The sequence below is a fragment of the Silurus aristotelis genome, assembly GCF_946808225.1.
Source record: "Silurus aristotelis genome assembly, chromosome: 7".
Taxonomy (NCBI): Eukaryota; Metazoa; Chordata; class Actinopteri; order Siluriformes; family Siluridae; genus Silurus; species Silurus aristotelis.
Window position 1 is genome coordinate 4,325,468 of NC_139580.1, and position 13,713 is coordinate 4,339,180.

At 38.5% G+C, this 13,713-nt stretch overlaps 1 protein-coding gene across 2 annotated transcripts in view; it reads right to left on the bottom strand.

Annotated features, from left to right (window-relative positions):
* The window catches only part of sncb (synuclein, beta), an 18,764-nt gene extending 7,137 nt beyond the window's left edge, over window positions 1–11,627 (bottom strand). For both annotated transcript variants that reach the window (XM_083547246.1, XM_083547245.1), the window contains exons 1-3: window positions 11,526–11,627; window positions 9,477–9,613; window positions 1,241–1,270 (exon numbers count right to left, since the gene is read on the bottom strand). In XM_083547246.1, the coding sequence (XP_083403372.1) occupies window positions 1,241–1,270; window positions 9,477–9,597 (151 nt within the window). In that variant the 5' untranslated portion in view covers window positions 9,598–9,613; window positions 11,526–11,627. The remainder of the gene's footprint in view (window positions 1–1,240; window positions 1,271–9,476; window positions 9,614–11,525) is intronic.
* Window positions 11,628–13,713: the final 2,086 nt, after the last annotated feature.

Consider the following 13,713-nt stretch of genomic DNA (forward strand, 5'->3'; position numbering starts at 1 on the left):
AATAAATTATAAAATAATAAACAAACAATGATTAACAGGAACAAATCAACAGATGAATACGTGCATTTAAAAATAAAAGCAAAAAAAGCCTGAGTAAGTGAGTAAGTTGGGTCTGGGTCCGCTTTTTGAAATTGCGCTTGAAAAACAAAATGTAAATTATGATGCCATCGTTCCTATTTTTTTTTTAATCTAAAAGGGGAGGTTGTAGCTTTAATGGTTAAGGCATTGGACTTTGGATTTGAAGGATTTTAATACAAATCCGATCCACACAAAAAGCTGCCACTCCTGGGCCCTTGAGCAAGACCCTTAAGCCCATAGCTGCTCAGTTGTATTAATGAGACAAATGTAAGTTGCTCTGGATAAGGGCATCTGCCAAACGCCATAGTTCCGAGTGTAATTTAAATCTCACAGTATGAAATACGATCAATGCCCTAAAGTGCACAATATTTCCAATGTAACATTCAATCCTTAACTGGAAGTCAAAGGGAGTATAATTGACTGTCTTTTCTTAGAAAGAAATGCCCTTTCTGTGGCCGTGTGCACCAATAATAAATAATATGATAGAAACTAGAACAACATATTCGAGATCTCAGGACAATCTACTAGAACATGGTGCAGGGGCGGGGCAGAGAGGCGCAGAGGCAGGGCAGGGGCGGGGCAGGGCAAGGCATGGCGTTGTCCCTTTCTTGTTGCTTTTGAAAAGCACATAGCGATCCATATGAACTTCTCAGAGTGAAGCTAGAATATTAGATGGAGTCACTGACTGATTCTGTGCTAAAGGTTAATCAGTTATTTTACATCCTGGGTTGTTCAAGTGTCCCACAAACCCAAAAACCTCAAAGTCAAACAATAAGATGGCAAGAAACGATAAATTGGGCGCATTCCGTTTTGATAAAAAAAACAAAAAAAAAACAACAATCTTTAAACATAGTTATTTCATTATTTATTTTTCTATTTCAAAGCAAAAAAAAAAAAAAAAAAAAAGATAAAACCTAAATAGACTCTAAATAAATCGATGAATATAAGAATAGCGTGTTTTTTGTTGAATAATGGTGCTGAGACAGCAGGATCAAGGGATCAGTCTGACAGCGATTGTAATTTAACCCTGATTCAAAGAGCACCCAAATTTTACACTTCTACACTTTTACACCTGTCGCTGGCTCGCTGCTGCACGCTCGCCGCGTGCCACAGCAATTTAATCCAGCATTTATTATTTAGGAGGTGAAGAGAATGAGCTCACCCGTAGCCACACTGTCTTTGGTCTTGCTGCCTGGAAACAGAAAAAAAAACAAAGGAGGCACATGAGATGAGTTTCTTTGCTGCAAAAGTCTGTTTTCACACTCCTGTCACTGAAGGGAGTCAGAGCCGTCGTTATTAAACATCTGACGTTTCACTACAGAGCGTTGTCGTGCGCAGAAACATGAAGGAAAGGATGTAATTACTGACACCAGAAGAAGCAGTGATGATATTTATGGGTAAGAAGCTTCCACACTGCTTATAGTTCAATCAACATGATAGCTATAACAGTTTATACTTTTTACAAAATTAATACCATTCAAATTTCACATATATATATATATATATATATATATATACTTCCCGTGGGCTCACCACCTGCAGGAGGGACCGTAAGGGGTGGTGCTGTGAGGATTGGGCAGCAGTCGAAGGCTGCTGCCCCCGCAACCCGAGTTACGGATAAGCGGGAGAAAATGAATGAATGAATGAATGAATGAATATATATATATATATATATATATATATATATATATATATATATATATATATATATATAAAAGAGAGAAAAGTCTGTGGACACCTGAGCATAAGATTGGTGTGTGTTTCTTAAACATCCCATTCCACATTTAGTCCCCATTTACTGATATGAGAACCCAGACTCTTCTGGAAAGATGTTCCACTAGATTATGGAGTGTTCTTGTGGAGATTTGCGGAGATTCATTCAGCCACAAGGTTTTTATTAAAGTCAGGTGTACTGAGGTAGATGAGGTGAGGAGGCCTGGGGTTCATCCAGCATTAACATTCATCCCAAATGTATTCAATGGAGTTGGATTGAAAAAAATATTCAGTTGCATAATTGTCATAAGCGAACTCGTGATTACTTGCAACTTGATCGCACATTTTTAATCTCTTCCAAATGTATCACAAATGAATACTTTACATACTTTCATAATGTATGTTATTTATTAGTAAAAGCATCCTCAACATTGTAAATCATCAGGACACCGAACGGAACTTTTGCTATGTTTCCACACAGACGGCTTTAATTGCCGGATGTGTGCATCATGGTGGACTTGGTACATCATTAAAACAAAATTTTAGTGATTAAAAGTGGTGGAGTTTTTTATATCTGAGTAAAGAAATTATGTCAGAATAAATGTTGTGTTGAAGGTTTTAATTTTGCCTCTTTTATATTTATTTGATTAACATTTTTATTAAAAATGGTCAAACAGAAACATGCCCTGTATTAATCGTGTGTTAATGAAATCAGTGTTAGAAGTGATAACATAAAGAGAATATATTTTATTTGTGATTAACATGATGTTATAAGTGTTTGGCTTCTCTCACAGCTGTGTGTGTGTGTGTGTGTGTGTGTGTGTGTGTGTGTGTGTGTGTGTGTGTGTGTGTGTGTGTTTTATATGTAGAGCTGATGGCAAAGGAAGAGTGAAAATTAGCTCGTTCACACTCGTGCCCCTCCTTCATTTGAGCTCACATAATCTGTCCTCTAAAGATCAATCTCTCTCTCTCTCTCTCTCTCTCTCTCTCTCTCTCTCTCTCTCTCACACACACACACACACACAAACACATGTACACATACATCATGCTAGCTGAAGCGTAGCTTTCTGGGCCATCTTTCTGTCAGTGTGTGAGTGATGCTGCATACACACTTCTATGCTAACTATCAAGAGGCAAGATTAACATATCTAGGCTAATGTTCTCTCTTTCCTTCTTGCAACTGTGTGTAAATGTGGGTGTATGCATATATACACACACACACACACACACACACACACACACACACACACAAATCATTTGGATTAATCTTAAAAAACCCTGAAAAAACCCATACTATAAGGGTCGAATGAAGGTGTGTGTACGTAATAAAAGCTGTAAAACTTATAAACTGCGCGAACAGTCGCTCGATGGAAGAATCAGGTCGATAAAAATGTATTTTCCATCCCTCAAATACGACAGCCTGCCGCCAATCAGCTTTACCTTCTGCTCTGCTCCTTGTTCAAATATGCCTCAGGGGACTGTCTGAAGACACAACACTTTAAACACACACACACACACACACACACACCATCTGAATCATTTTTTCAAAAACCTTTAGGAAAGCAGAATCATTGAGATTCAAGAAAAAATGACAACAATTCATAAATGAAAATAATAGTTTGCTTATTTCCCCCTAAACACTCCAGAAATCCCACAAACCAACTGCTTGTAATGGTTGGAAATGTGAATTATGTGACACTTTCGGCCATTTTATAGCTCTTTTAAAGACCTGATCATCAGGGCCGGAACTGTCTCATTCCAAAACTGTTAACAGAATGCAAAAACCTCTGTTTGTCCACATTATAGTTTATATTCGGTTTAAATGAGGATGGGTTCCCCTTTTGAGTCTGGTTCCTCTCAAGGTTTCTTCCTCATAACATCTAAGGGAGTTTTTCCTTGCCACAGACGCCATGGCTGCTCATCAGGGATAAATACACATCGTTCACCTTTACTCTTAAAATTCTGTAAAGCTGCTTTGAGACAATGTCTGTTGTGAAAAGCGCAATATTAAAAGAAATATTAAAAGAAAGGGTGCAAATATTTTCGAAACTACAAAACATCCACCACAAATGCATAGGTTTGATTTTAAAATCTCACTAATAGCTTCCTGTATTCATTTCTGCATTGTTTCTTCCTATGAAGGGTGCCAATAATTGTAAGCAGACTTCCATTGAGTACAAACAAGTATGTACATAGTACACAATATTGCCAAAAGTTTCTGGACAAATTACAGTCAGATTGTTATGTGCTTTTTGAACATCCCATTCCACATTTAGTTTGCTGTTATAATAACCATCACTCTTCTGGGAAGATCTTCAACTAGATTTTGTGGAGCTTCATTCAGCCACAAGGGTGTTAGTAAAGCCAGATACTGATGTAGGTGAGGTGAGGAGGCCTGGGGTGCAATCAATGTTTACATTCATTCCAAAGGTGTTCAACAGGGTTTGGAGCTCGATATCAGAAGATTTTCCAATCCAGCCGAGCTATGTGGCTTTGTGCACAGGGGCATTGTCATGCTGGAACAGGTTTGGGTCTCCTAGTTTAAATGAAGGGAGAATTTCATGCTACTGCATCCAAACATGTCCTGTACAATTTTCTGCCTCCAGCTTTGTGGAACGGTTTGTTAAAGAACCACATATGGCTGAAAGATCTGGCTTTCGTATGTGTTGTGTGAAAAAGATTTACATTTATTTGAATGACTTGAATGAGAGAGAAATTGTTGTGTGAATTATCCTGTGTCATACTATTAATGAAGCTGTTGGTGTTAACTCCTGGTGCTGTTTTTCGTTATAAACGACGTGGTATCAAAAAAGATTCGAGAGTATTTTATTTATCTACGTTTTCACACTATCACCTTCAAAATAGTCCCCTTTGCACATCACCTCAGCGCTCCCAATGTTTCTGCCACTGCTGGAACGTGTCCTGGAAGTCTTCATTTTAAAGTGTGTAAAGCACCTTCTGCGATTCGTGCTGGATCTCTGCAATGGTGTCAAAACGGCGACTATTGTGCCGGATCTTCATCTTTGGGATGAAGAGTCCGCAGGAGACAAATCTGGTGAGTAGAATGGGTGTGGAAGAGAGACTCACGTGTGAGGAGACCTCTGTGACAGGGGGTGCATGTCGTCAGAATAGCAGACAGGGTAACGCATGTGGTCAGATGTCCTTTGGCACACTGACTTATAAAGATCGGTGCTCCCTGTGACTGTGCGTGCAGGCTTGTGCTGCCATCTGTTGGCTTAATACAAAACTAGTCTTAAACCTTTTTGATACCACCTCGTATTTGAATGTTATAGTTCAGCAAATTCATCTTGTGCCTCAAGCCTTTTTTCAAAATCATATTCATTATATGTTCAACCAAAAATCGATCATTCTTCACGATCGCTGTCTTAATCTGTATAGAGCTGGATGTTACTATGGTAACAGTGACAAACGCAAACAACTGTAGCTGTGTTCAATGCTCTGAACTCAAACCTGGACTGCTTCCAGCCAATCACAATCCAGTTTTATACAGATCATGGTAATACATACTGTAGCTATTTAACGCTAAACCTAACAATCACCTAAAGCATTTTCCTCCTTCTAGATCCAAGATCAGTCTCAACTAATTTGTCCCAGTCTGCAGATTTATAGTATAATCCCACTTGACAGTCACAAAAGTTGAAAAAGGTGGAAACTGCACAGAATCTGATTTACTTTGATTTCTCCAACAATCAGCTTCAAGGCCATGAGCAATAACCTAATGCCAGCCTCGCCTTTCAAATTGTTAGATCTAAAGCCCTCGGGTTGTTCTTTGGTTTGGTTCTTTGCGAGAACCAGTGGTGAAAATAAAAAATCTAATATCTATCCCCAGCTCAGCAGCGAAATTATTAGCATTAATAATTAAATTAGAGCTCGTTTTTGTATCCTGGTTATCCCTGGGCATTTGCAATACAATGGTGGTTGCCTTATACATCATTCTCTACTTTGCCTTTTTTTGCACATATATAAGGTCTAGATGATTTTCTATAGTCATTTGACATTTTTATTAAATTTCTCTGCACCGTACAGGTCTATTCCTGCACAAGGTATCATTTGCACTGAGCAGATCTCTATATACTCTTGTACCTTATACCTGCACATTTTAAACAACTATACTGTGTGTGTGTGTGTGTGTGTGTATGTGTATATATATATATATAGCCACACCAAAATGACACCCCTGGGCCCTTGAGCAAGGCCCCTTAACCCAATAGCTGCTTATTTGTATGAATTAGATGAATGTACTGTAAATTGCTCCGGATGAGTGCGTCTGCTAAATGCCATAAATGTGAATGAAAATCTGTGCGTATATTTACGCCGTTTGGCAGACAGTCGCCCCTATTCCAAGCAATATACAACGATTTCACCTAATGCCACTAAGCAATTGATGGTAAAGAGCCTTTCTCAGGGGCCCCGCTTGGTGCAGTCGCAGCTGGGTGGTGCTGGAATTTGAATTTCTGATCAGATGTCCAAAGTCTTTTCCACTGAGCTGACACAGCTGGTGGTAGCTAAATGGTTTAGGCACTAGATTTTGTATCCGATGGTCCCGAGTTCATATTCCAGCCACACCAAGCTGCCATTTCTGGGCCCCTGAGAAAGGCCCTTAACCCCAAATATCTACAGTCTGGGATGGAAAGAAATCAGCTTCACTTTTTACTTCTTTTCACACTTTATTATTACGTATAAGTTGGTGCTGTTATGCTCATATCCAAATAAAAAAAAACCCTTAAGTGTACATAAACCTTAATAATCATTTTAATGGTATAGGTTAAAGGCAGGATTCCAAAAATGATTCCTGCTACATAGAATTAGCTCTTTTAGAACATTTCTACTGTATGGCAAACACTTTAGGGTTCACCACAAGCCATCACTTTTTTCATTCATTCATATTATTAGGCCTGGGAATTAAAACGATGATCTGGTATCCTTTATAAGAATTGATGCCATTCATAGTTCCATTGTGCGGATGTTATATAGCTACAAACACAATTCTGTTTTTCTTTTTCCCACTGTGAATAACCTGAGTAATATAGAATTAGATAAAGGATTCTGATGAAGTTTCTCATATCAGCAGTGAGTCATAGAGATGACATAGATGTTGTGTTTCCAGGTGCATTCTGCTGTCATGCTGTAACTGCAACTTTGAATATTATTATCTTTCTTCCTACAATTTACTCAAATTACCAAATTTTTGGACACATGAGAATAAGATTAGTTTGTAAGATTGGCTTATTTATAAACATCCCATTCCAGATATAGTCTCCATTTCCTGTTATTATAACCTCCACTCTTCTGGGAAGATGTTCCACTAGATTATGAAGTGTGCTTGTGGAGATTTGTGGAGATTCATCAGACACAAGGGTCTTAGTAAAGTCAGGTACTGATGTAGGTGATGAGGCCTGGCGTGTAGTCAATGTTCACATTCAAATCAATTAAATGAATTCAGTTCAGAGGTCAGAGCTCTTTAGCAGGAGATGTTTCTCTACAACCCATGTAAAGCACATCTTCATTAATGTATCTTTGTACACAGCAAAAAAAAAACAATAAGGTGCATAAACAGAATCTGAATACATGGAACTTTCCTCAGAACTGTTGTACTTACTGGGAAATTGTGTGGTACACACCCAGCAAATTATGGGCACTTAGCACACTTCCTCAATTGGTTTTGGCTAATTATGGACTGATATGGGTTCTAGTTAGAAGCCCCTATCTAACAGGAAATAATTTTTTGTGGGTTTCTCTTGAAACGTCCTCCAAGAGACAAAAACAACGAAACAAAAATGGCACTTTATATCGCAACGTGCAAGTCTTTCACATAATACATATAATACAGGATCTTTCAATTGGTGTAGTATTTACAGGGTAGCACTCATTCTTAAGAAGTACCTGATCCACTGAAGTACCCCTGATGGTTCCGGGTTCCCTTGCGTTTGTTAATCTGCATTTTTCGAGCTGTACGTCCAATAGCACTCGATTGTGTGAAAGCAGGAAGCAGGTCAGCTTCTACTAATTTACACTCTGTTTCGCATGCTGCGCAATGTGTCAGTGTGGCATGCAAACACATGGTCTTACACACACACACACACACACACACACACTGGGGCACGTTCAGACCACATATTAATAATTGATCATTATACAGGATTCATCATTCATCGTAGAGTGTTCAGTTATACCAAGGCTCCTATTGTTCTAAATAGACCATTATACATTATCAGGTACGTACACACACACACACACACACACACACACACACACACACACACACACACACACACACACAGCCATGAATTTTGTTGTAATAAACGAGGTGTGTGAGAGGGTGTGTGCTGAAAAATGCTACGCTCTGAGATCATGGAATATTGTGACATGTGGCCGGTGTGGCTCCTGTCCAACCCTCGGGCAGAAGATCAGAGAGGAGCTGGAGCATGTCCAAACTGCTACACCTTTCTCTCTTGGTCTCCGTCTCTCTCTCTCTCTCTCTCTCTCTCTCTCTCTCTCTCTCTCTCTCTCTCTCTCTCTCTTTCCTGCTCTCATTTCATCAACAGTGATGCAACATACAATATAGTCTAATATACCTTAGCTCGATTTTTTCTTCTACTTGAATGAAAGGTGTGAGTATATAGCCATAAAGCAATATGAAATATTAATAATGTTCACATTCGATGCTAAAAGTATAGATAACAACCATTTAAAATGGTACATCCTGGTCAGACATTTATTCATATCAAATGCAGACCCTACAGGCTACGAGTAAAGAATATAAATGGTTTCGAATCGATTGGACGATTAACAGGCCTAGGAGAAATCACACTTTCATACATTTCAACACAGACTGTGGTGGTTCATCGACAGCCCCCTTTGTAGATGAATATCAACATCCATACAGACCATAGCAATCAATGCCTATCGAACCTAATTTAACCACTATGCTCCTTCTATAAGATTGATATGCATACAATAATTTGAATAATTTTCTCTTTACGTAACTCAGGGTTTATTGCCATAATATGGATTTGTACAGTAGTTGTAGTAGCACTAATAGGGTTATTGACGCTGTGCTCAACCTTTCTTCTGTACAAGACAACTGATAGTCTGAAGCACTTTAAAAAGGCAATGTTACAAATGAACTCTTAACAAGGCACAGCTGTAAACTGAAAACCATTCCAGGTTACTGCATCATGAATTTGATGAGAGAATGCCATGAGTGTTATCTAAAAATGAAGGTACTTTGAACAATCAAAAATGTGAAAAGTTCTGGGTTTATTTGCTACATAATTGCATGTGTTTTTTCCTAATTTGAATGTTTTCTGTATTAATGTACAACATTGAAATAAAAAAGAAGAAAGAAAAAACACTGGAATAGAAGGTGCATCCAGAAAATCGACTAGTGTGTGTGTGTGTGTGTGTGTGTGTGTGTGTGTGTGTGTGTGTTCACTAGATAGAGCGTGAACGGTATAACAAGGTCCCATTAGGCAAAATAAATCAGTAAGATGCATTTGTCACACACACACACGCCTACACTCACACGCACACTCACACACGACACCCCTCACCCCCAGCACGCGCCCAACCAATGGCTTAAAAAAACGGATCTCCTCCCACGCGCCACCCCACGGGAGTGGAGATGAGAGGAGATGGGATGTGCATGCGCGTCAGCCTCTTACCCACGAACATGACGCCTTCCTTGGTCTTCTCCGCCGCCACCGCCACGCCTTCCTTGGTTTTCTCCGCGGCCACCGCCATGCCTTCTTTAGCTTTAGAAAACCCCTTCATGAAAACGTCCATTTTGGCCTCTCTCTGTCTGAGGAATGAGCGCGAGAGCACGTTTAGAGACGAACACACGCCAAGGAAAGAGCGAGAGAAAACTAAAGCGCGCGCGCGCTCGTCCGTCCGCGTGCATGTAATGGCAGAATACCTGAAGTGTATTAGTGCACCGAATTGCATTTGCACCATTGAGGGGTAATGATGGAGTATGGTGTCTGTTACTATTATTCTTATTGATACAGCAAATAGCAAAATATTCAGTGGCAAAATATAGAATGCATGCACGCGTTATCATCATCACCATTATTATTATTATTCTTGTTATGTGTAGTGCATACTGCATATAGATATTCTATCTGGCATCCTTGCATATTTAAGCTTATTGCACTGAATTGCATTACAGATTCATGTCAGAGTAGTGCACATCAGTAACATTATACATACATATATGAAATTATATATATATATATATATATATATATATATATATATATATATATATATATATATATATATATAAGATGTTCATACACCACAGCATGCTCCAGTGTGTGTGTGTGTATATATATATATACATATATATATATATATATATATATATATATATATATATATATATATATATATATATATATATATATATATATACTGGAGCATGGTGTGGTGTATGAACATCTTCAGTCCTCTATAGGATTGCCATTATTCTGGATCATTATAGGAATGTCAGGATTCTCACTCCCACTATATCAGCATGACAGCACCACTTGCAGAAGACAAAGCATTACACGTGCATTGCAAATGAATTGCACGATCAGCTGATGCCATTTTATTGAAGACCACTAAATGCTGAAGAAGTGCATGATATCTAATGTATAATAAGGTGCTACAATATCTAATCTGATTGCATGTCATAGAGAGATAGATAGATATGTTATTCACCCTAATGGGAAATTTACATGAATTTAGACATAAAACACTACACTACAATGGACACTTAAGTACATGGCATTCATTGCATCTCTGTTTCATGGCTGCACAGCTCTAGGATTGTATTGTGTGTGTGTGTGTGTGTATCCTCTTAGCATCACCTCAATTTCTTATTCTGTAAAAAAGAACTGCATGATATTATTGGTCTTTCTTTTGTTTCGTTTTTTTCTTTCGACCCAGCCTGCACAGATCGAATAGGAACATGGTATCCTTTAAACGGTTAACTAACACCTGCTCATTAATTATTACTTGATAGGATAATGATATCCTTGGTGATGGAGGACAAAAGGACCTTACAGAAAATATCGGACAATGATCCAATGAATATCAATGATCGGACGTGTGTTAAGATAAAACTAGGTATGGTGTAGAAGAAGCCATACTCAATTAAAAGACAAATCCCATGCTTGTATTAAAACCTGTTTTTTTGGGGGTTTTTTTAGAAATTGAATTGTAATAGTATATGAGAAATACAATATCCTTATCCTTCTATACTATACATTATAACAGTATATAATAATATATATTGTGCAACATTATATATTATAATATAAATAATATAAAGCTATAGGATCGAATTGACCAGTGGGTTTAATGATGAAAGAGAAAATGATCGATTGATCACCCAGGCATAAAAAATGGTATCTTCCATCGTTTAATCTGGAATCTATAGTCAATCTGTAAATCACGACTGAAAAAAAAAAATAAATAAATAAATAGATAAATAAATAAATAAATAAATAAATAAATAAATAAAAGTACACCCCGACATCTTAATTGTGCATGCAATTTATCCCCCTCCTATATATGTATAAATATATAAATAAGCACCATGCATCAAACATCAATTTCTTTCTTCATATCTTTATACTCAATGCATTGCAAAATAATAAATTTTATAAGTAATATTATTTTAAAATATATATAGTTTAATTAAAATCTTAATGAAAGATCAGTCTCACCTTTTCAATCCTCCTCCTGCGTCCACACCGTTTCAGCAGATTCAGTAAGAGCGAGTAAAGAGACGCTCCGGTGTGGGATGTGCGCGTGGGCCTCGAGCTCCGTGCGCTCAGCCAATAGCGGCCGCTGATCTCCTGACCACGCCCCCTCCTCCTCCTGCGACGCCCTGACTCCATGATCCTGCCTGTGATTGGTCAGTTTGCTCGTAATACGATAGGATCAAGATTTAATTTTTTTTTGTTTTTGTTTTTTTTTTAGATCAGGAAATGATTTTGTTTTGCTTGCATGAAAAGGGAGATTTTTAAGATCTTTATTTAGAATCACACCCACTAGTGATGGTAGGATGTGATCCTGGTTCGTTGAATCTCGTTTATCAAAATGAAAGAATCTTTTTCAAAGCATCTCGTGTTCCTCTTATTTTTTAATCGCTTTTATAGAGTATACAGGATTCAAGTGACAAATAGACGAACAATGTCCTCTCACGACCAGGGGACTCATGAGATGCATCGCCAGAGTTGGAAAGTAACAAATTACGTTTATTCGCGTTACTGTAATGGAGTTGGTGTACTTGATGATGCAAGGGGATAAAATCATCGCTCCCCAGACACTACCGCACTGATTGACTAATGGGTGGGAGAAAAAACGCGCTAAAATCACGAGAAAGCTGAAAGTGAGATGGCGTCAAATCGAAAGTTGTTCAATGCTTGTGCTGACTGTCTGATTTCTAAATCTGCATTCGCGATTTTCTCTTAATTTCGGACTAAGAACAGGAGCTTTGAGGATGGATTTGGACTGTAGTTAATGTCAACAGTCTGCTACATTGACTAAGGACTACAGTACGCTTCTGATCATCATCACTGTACCCCGCAACATTGTATATCTCCTATAAATGGACATTCGGTGAAACCCAGATGAGGATGGGTTCCCTCTTGAGTCTGGTTTCTCTCAAGGTTTCTTCCTGATGCCGTCTTAGGGAGTTTTTCCTTCACCACAGTCGCCACCGGCTCGCTCATCAGGGACAAACTTACACTTATAAAAAACATATATATATTTTTCATCACCACATTATCTGTGTAAAGCTGCTTTGAGACAATGTTCATTGTTAAAAGCGCTATCCAAATAAAAATGAATTGAATTTAATTTTCATTAACTATACTAAAATCCTGCAGTCCACCCCCGCTGTAACTCTAAATGAGGCACTTTTCACTTTTACTGGAGTAGATTTTTAGACTGGTAATGCACTGCATAGCGTATATAGTAGTCACGACTCGGACTAAAAGAGTCGGGAGATGAACTTCTCAATTTTGTTTCCTGTACATAACCTATGTAGATTTTGCGATGCTTTGCTCATGCGCGTCCAGTAGAAAATGAACGAATCACTGTTTGAGAATTTTTTTTTGTTCTAAATCACATTAAAGACTCGTTAAAAATTAACGAATCGTTCATGAATTCGTCACTAACACACACTTTTATTGAGAACACATGTTCACCTGTTCATTCATGTAATTAAGCAGGTAACCAATCATTTACATTTATGGCATTTGGTACACATTCTTATTTAGGGTGACTTACATCTGAGCAATTGAGGGTTAAGGGGCCTTGCTCAAGGGCCAGCAGTTGCAGCTAGGTGATGCTGGGGTTCAAACCTGAGTCTAGTGCCTTAAACACTAAACTACCACCTCCACTAATTTACGGTATTTGGCAGATGCCTTTATCCAGAGCGACTTACATTTATCACAATCATTCAACTGAGCAGCTATTGGGTGAAGGGCCTTGCTCAGGGGCCGAGGATTGAAAGGTTGGCATGACAGGGATTTGAACTCACGACATTTGAACCCAAAGTCCAATGCCTTGTGTCAGAAGATGGTGTCAGAGTTTTCACATTTGTGTTAGTGCAAAATGGGGGGATTTTGTGAAATGTATTCCAGAAATGTCTAATCTGGTCCTATTTTTATATAGCAGAGCTGAATATGTTGAGGTTTTCATTCTGAGTGACGACGATGGACAGGATTAGAAATGAGTTTATTAGAGGGACAGCGCATGTAGTACGTTTTGGAGGTGTGATTGAGATGGTTTGGACATGTGGACAAGAATGCTGGTTTGGACATTTGGACAAGAATGCTGAGGATGGAGCCACCAGGAAGGAGGAAAAGGGGAAGGCCAAGAAGGAGGTTTATGGATGTGGTGAGG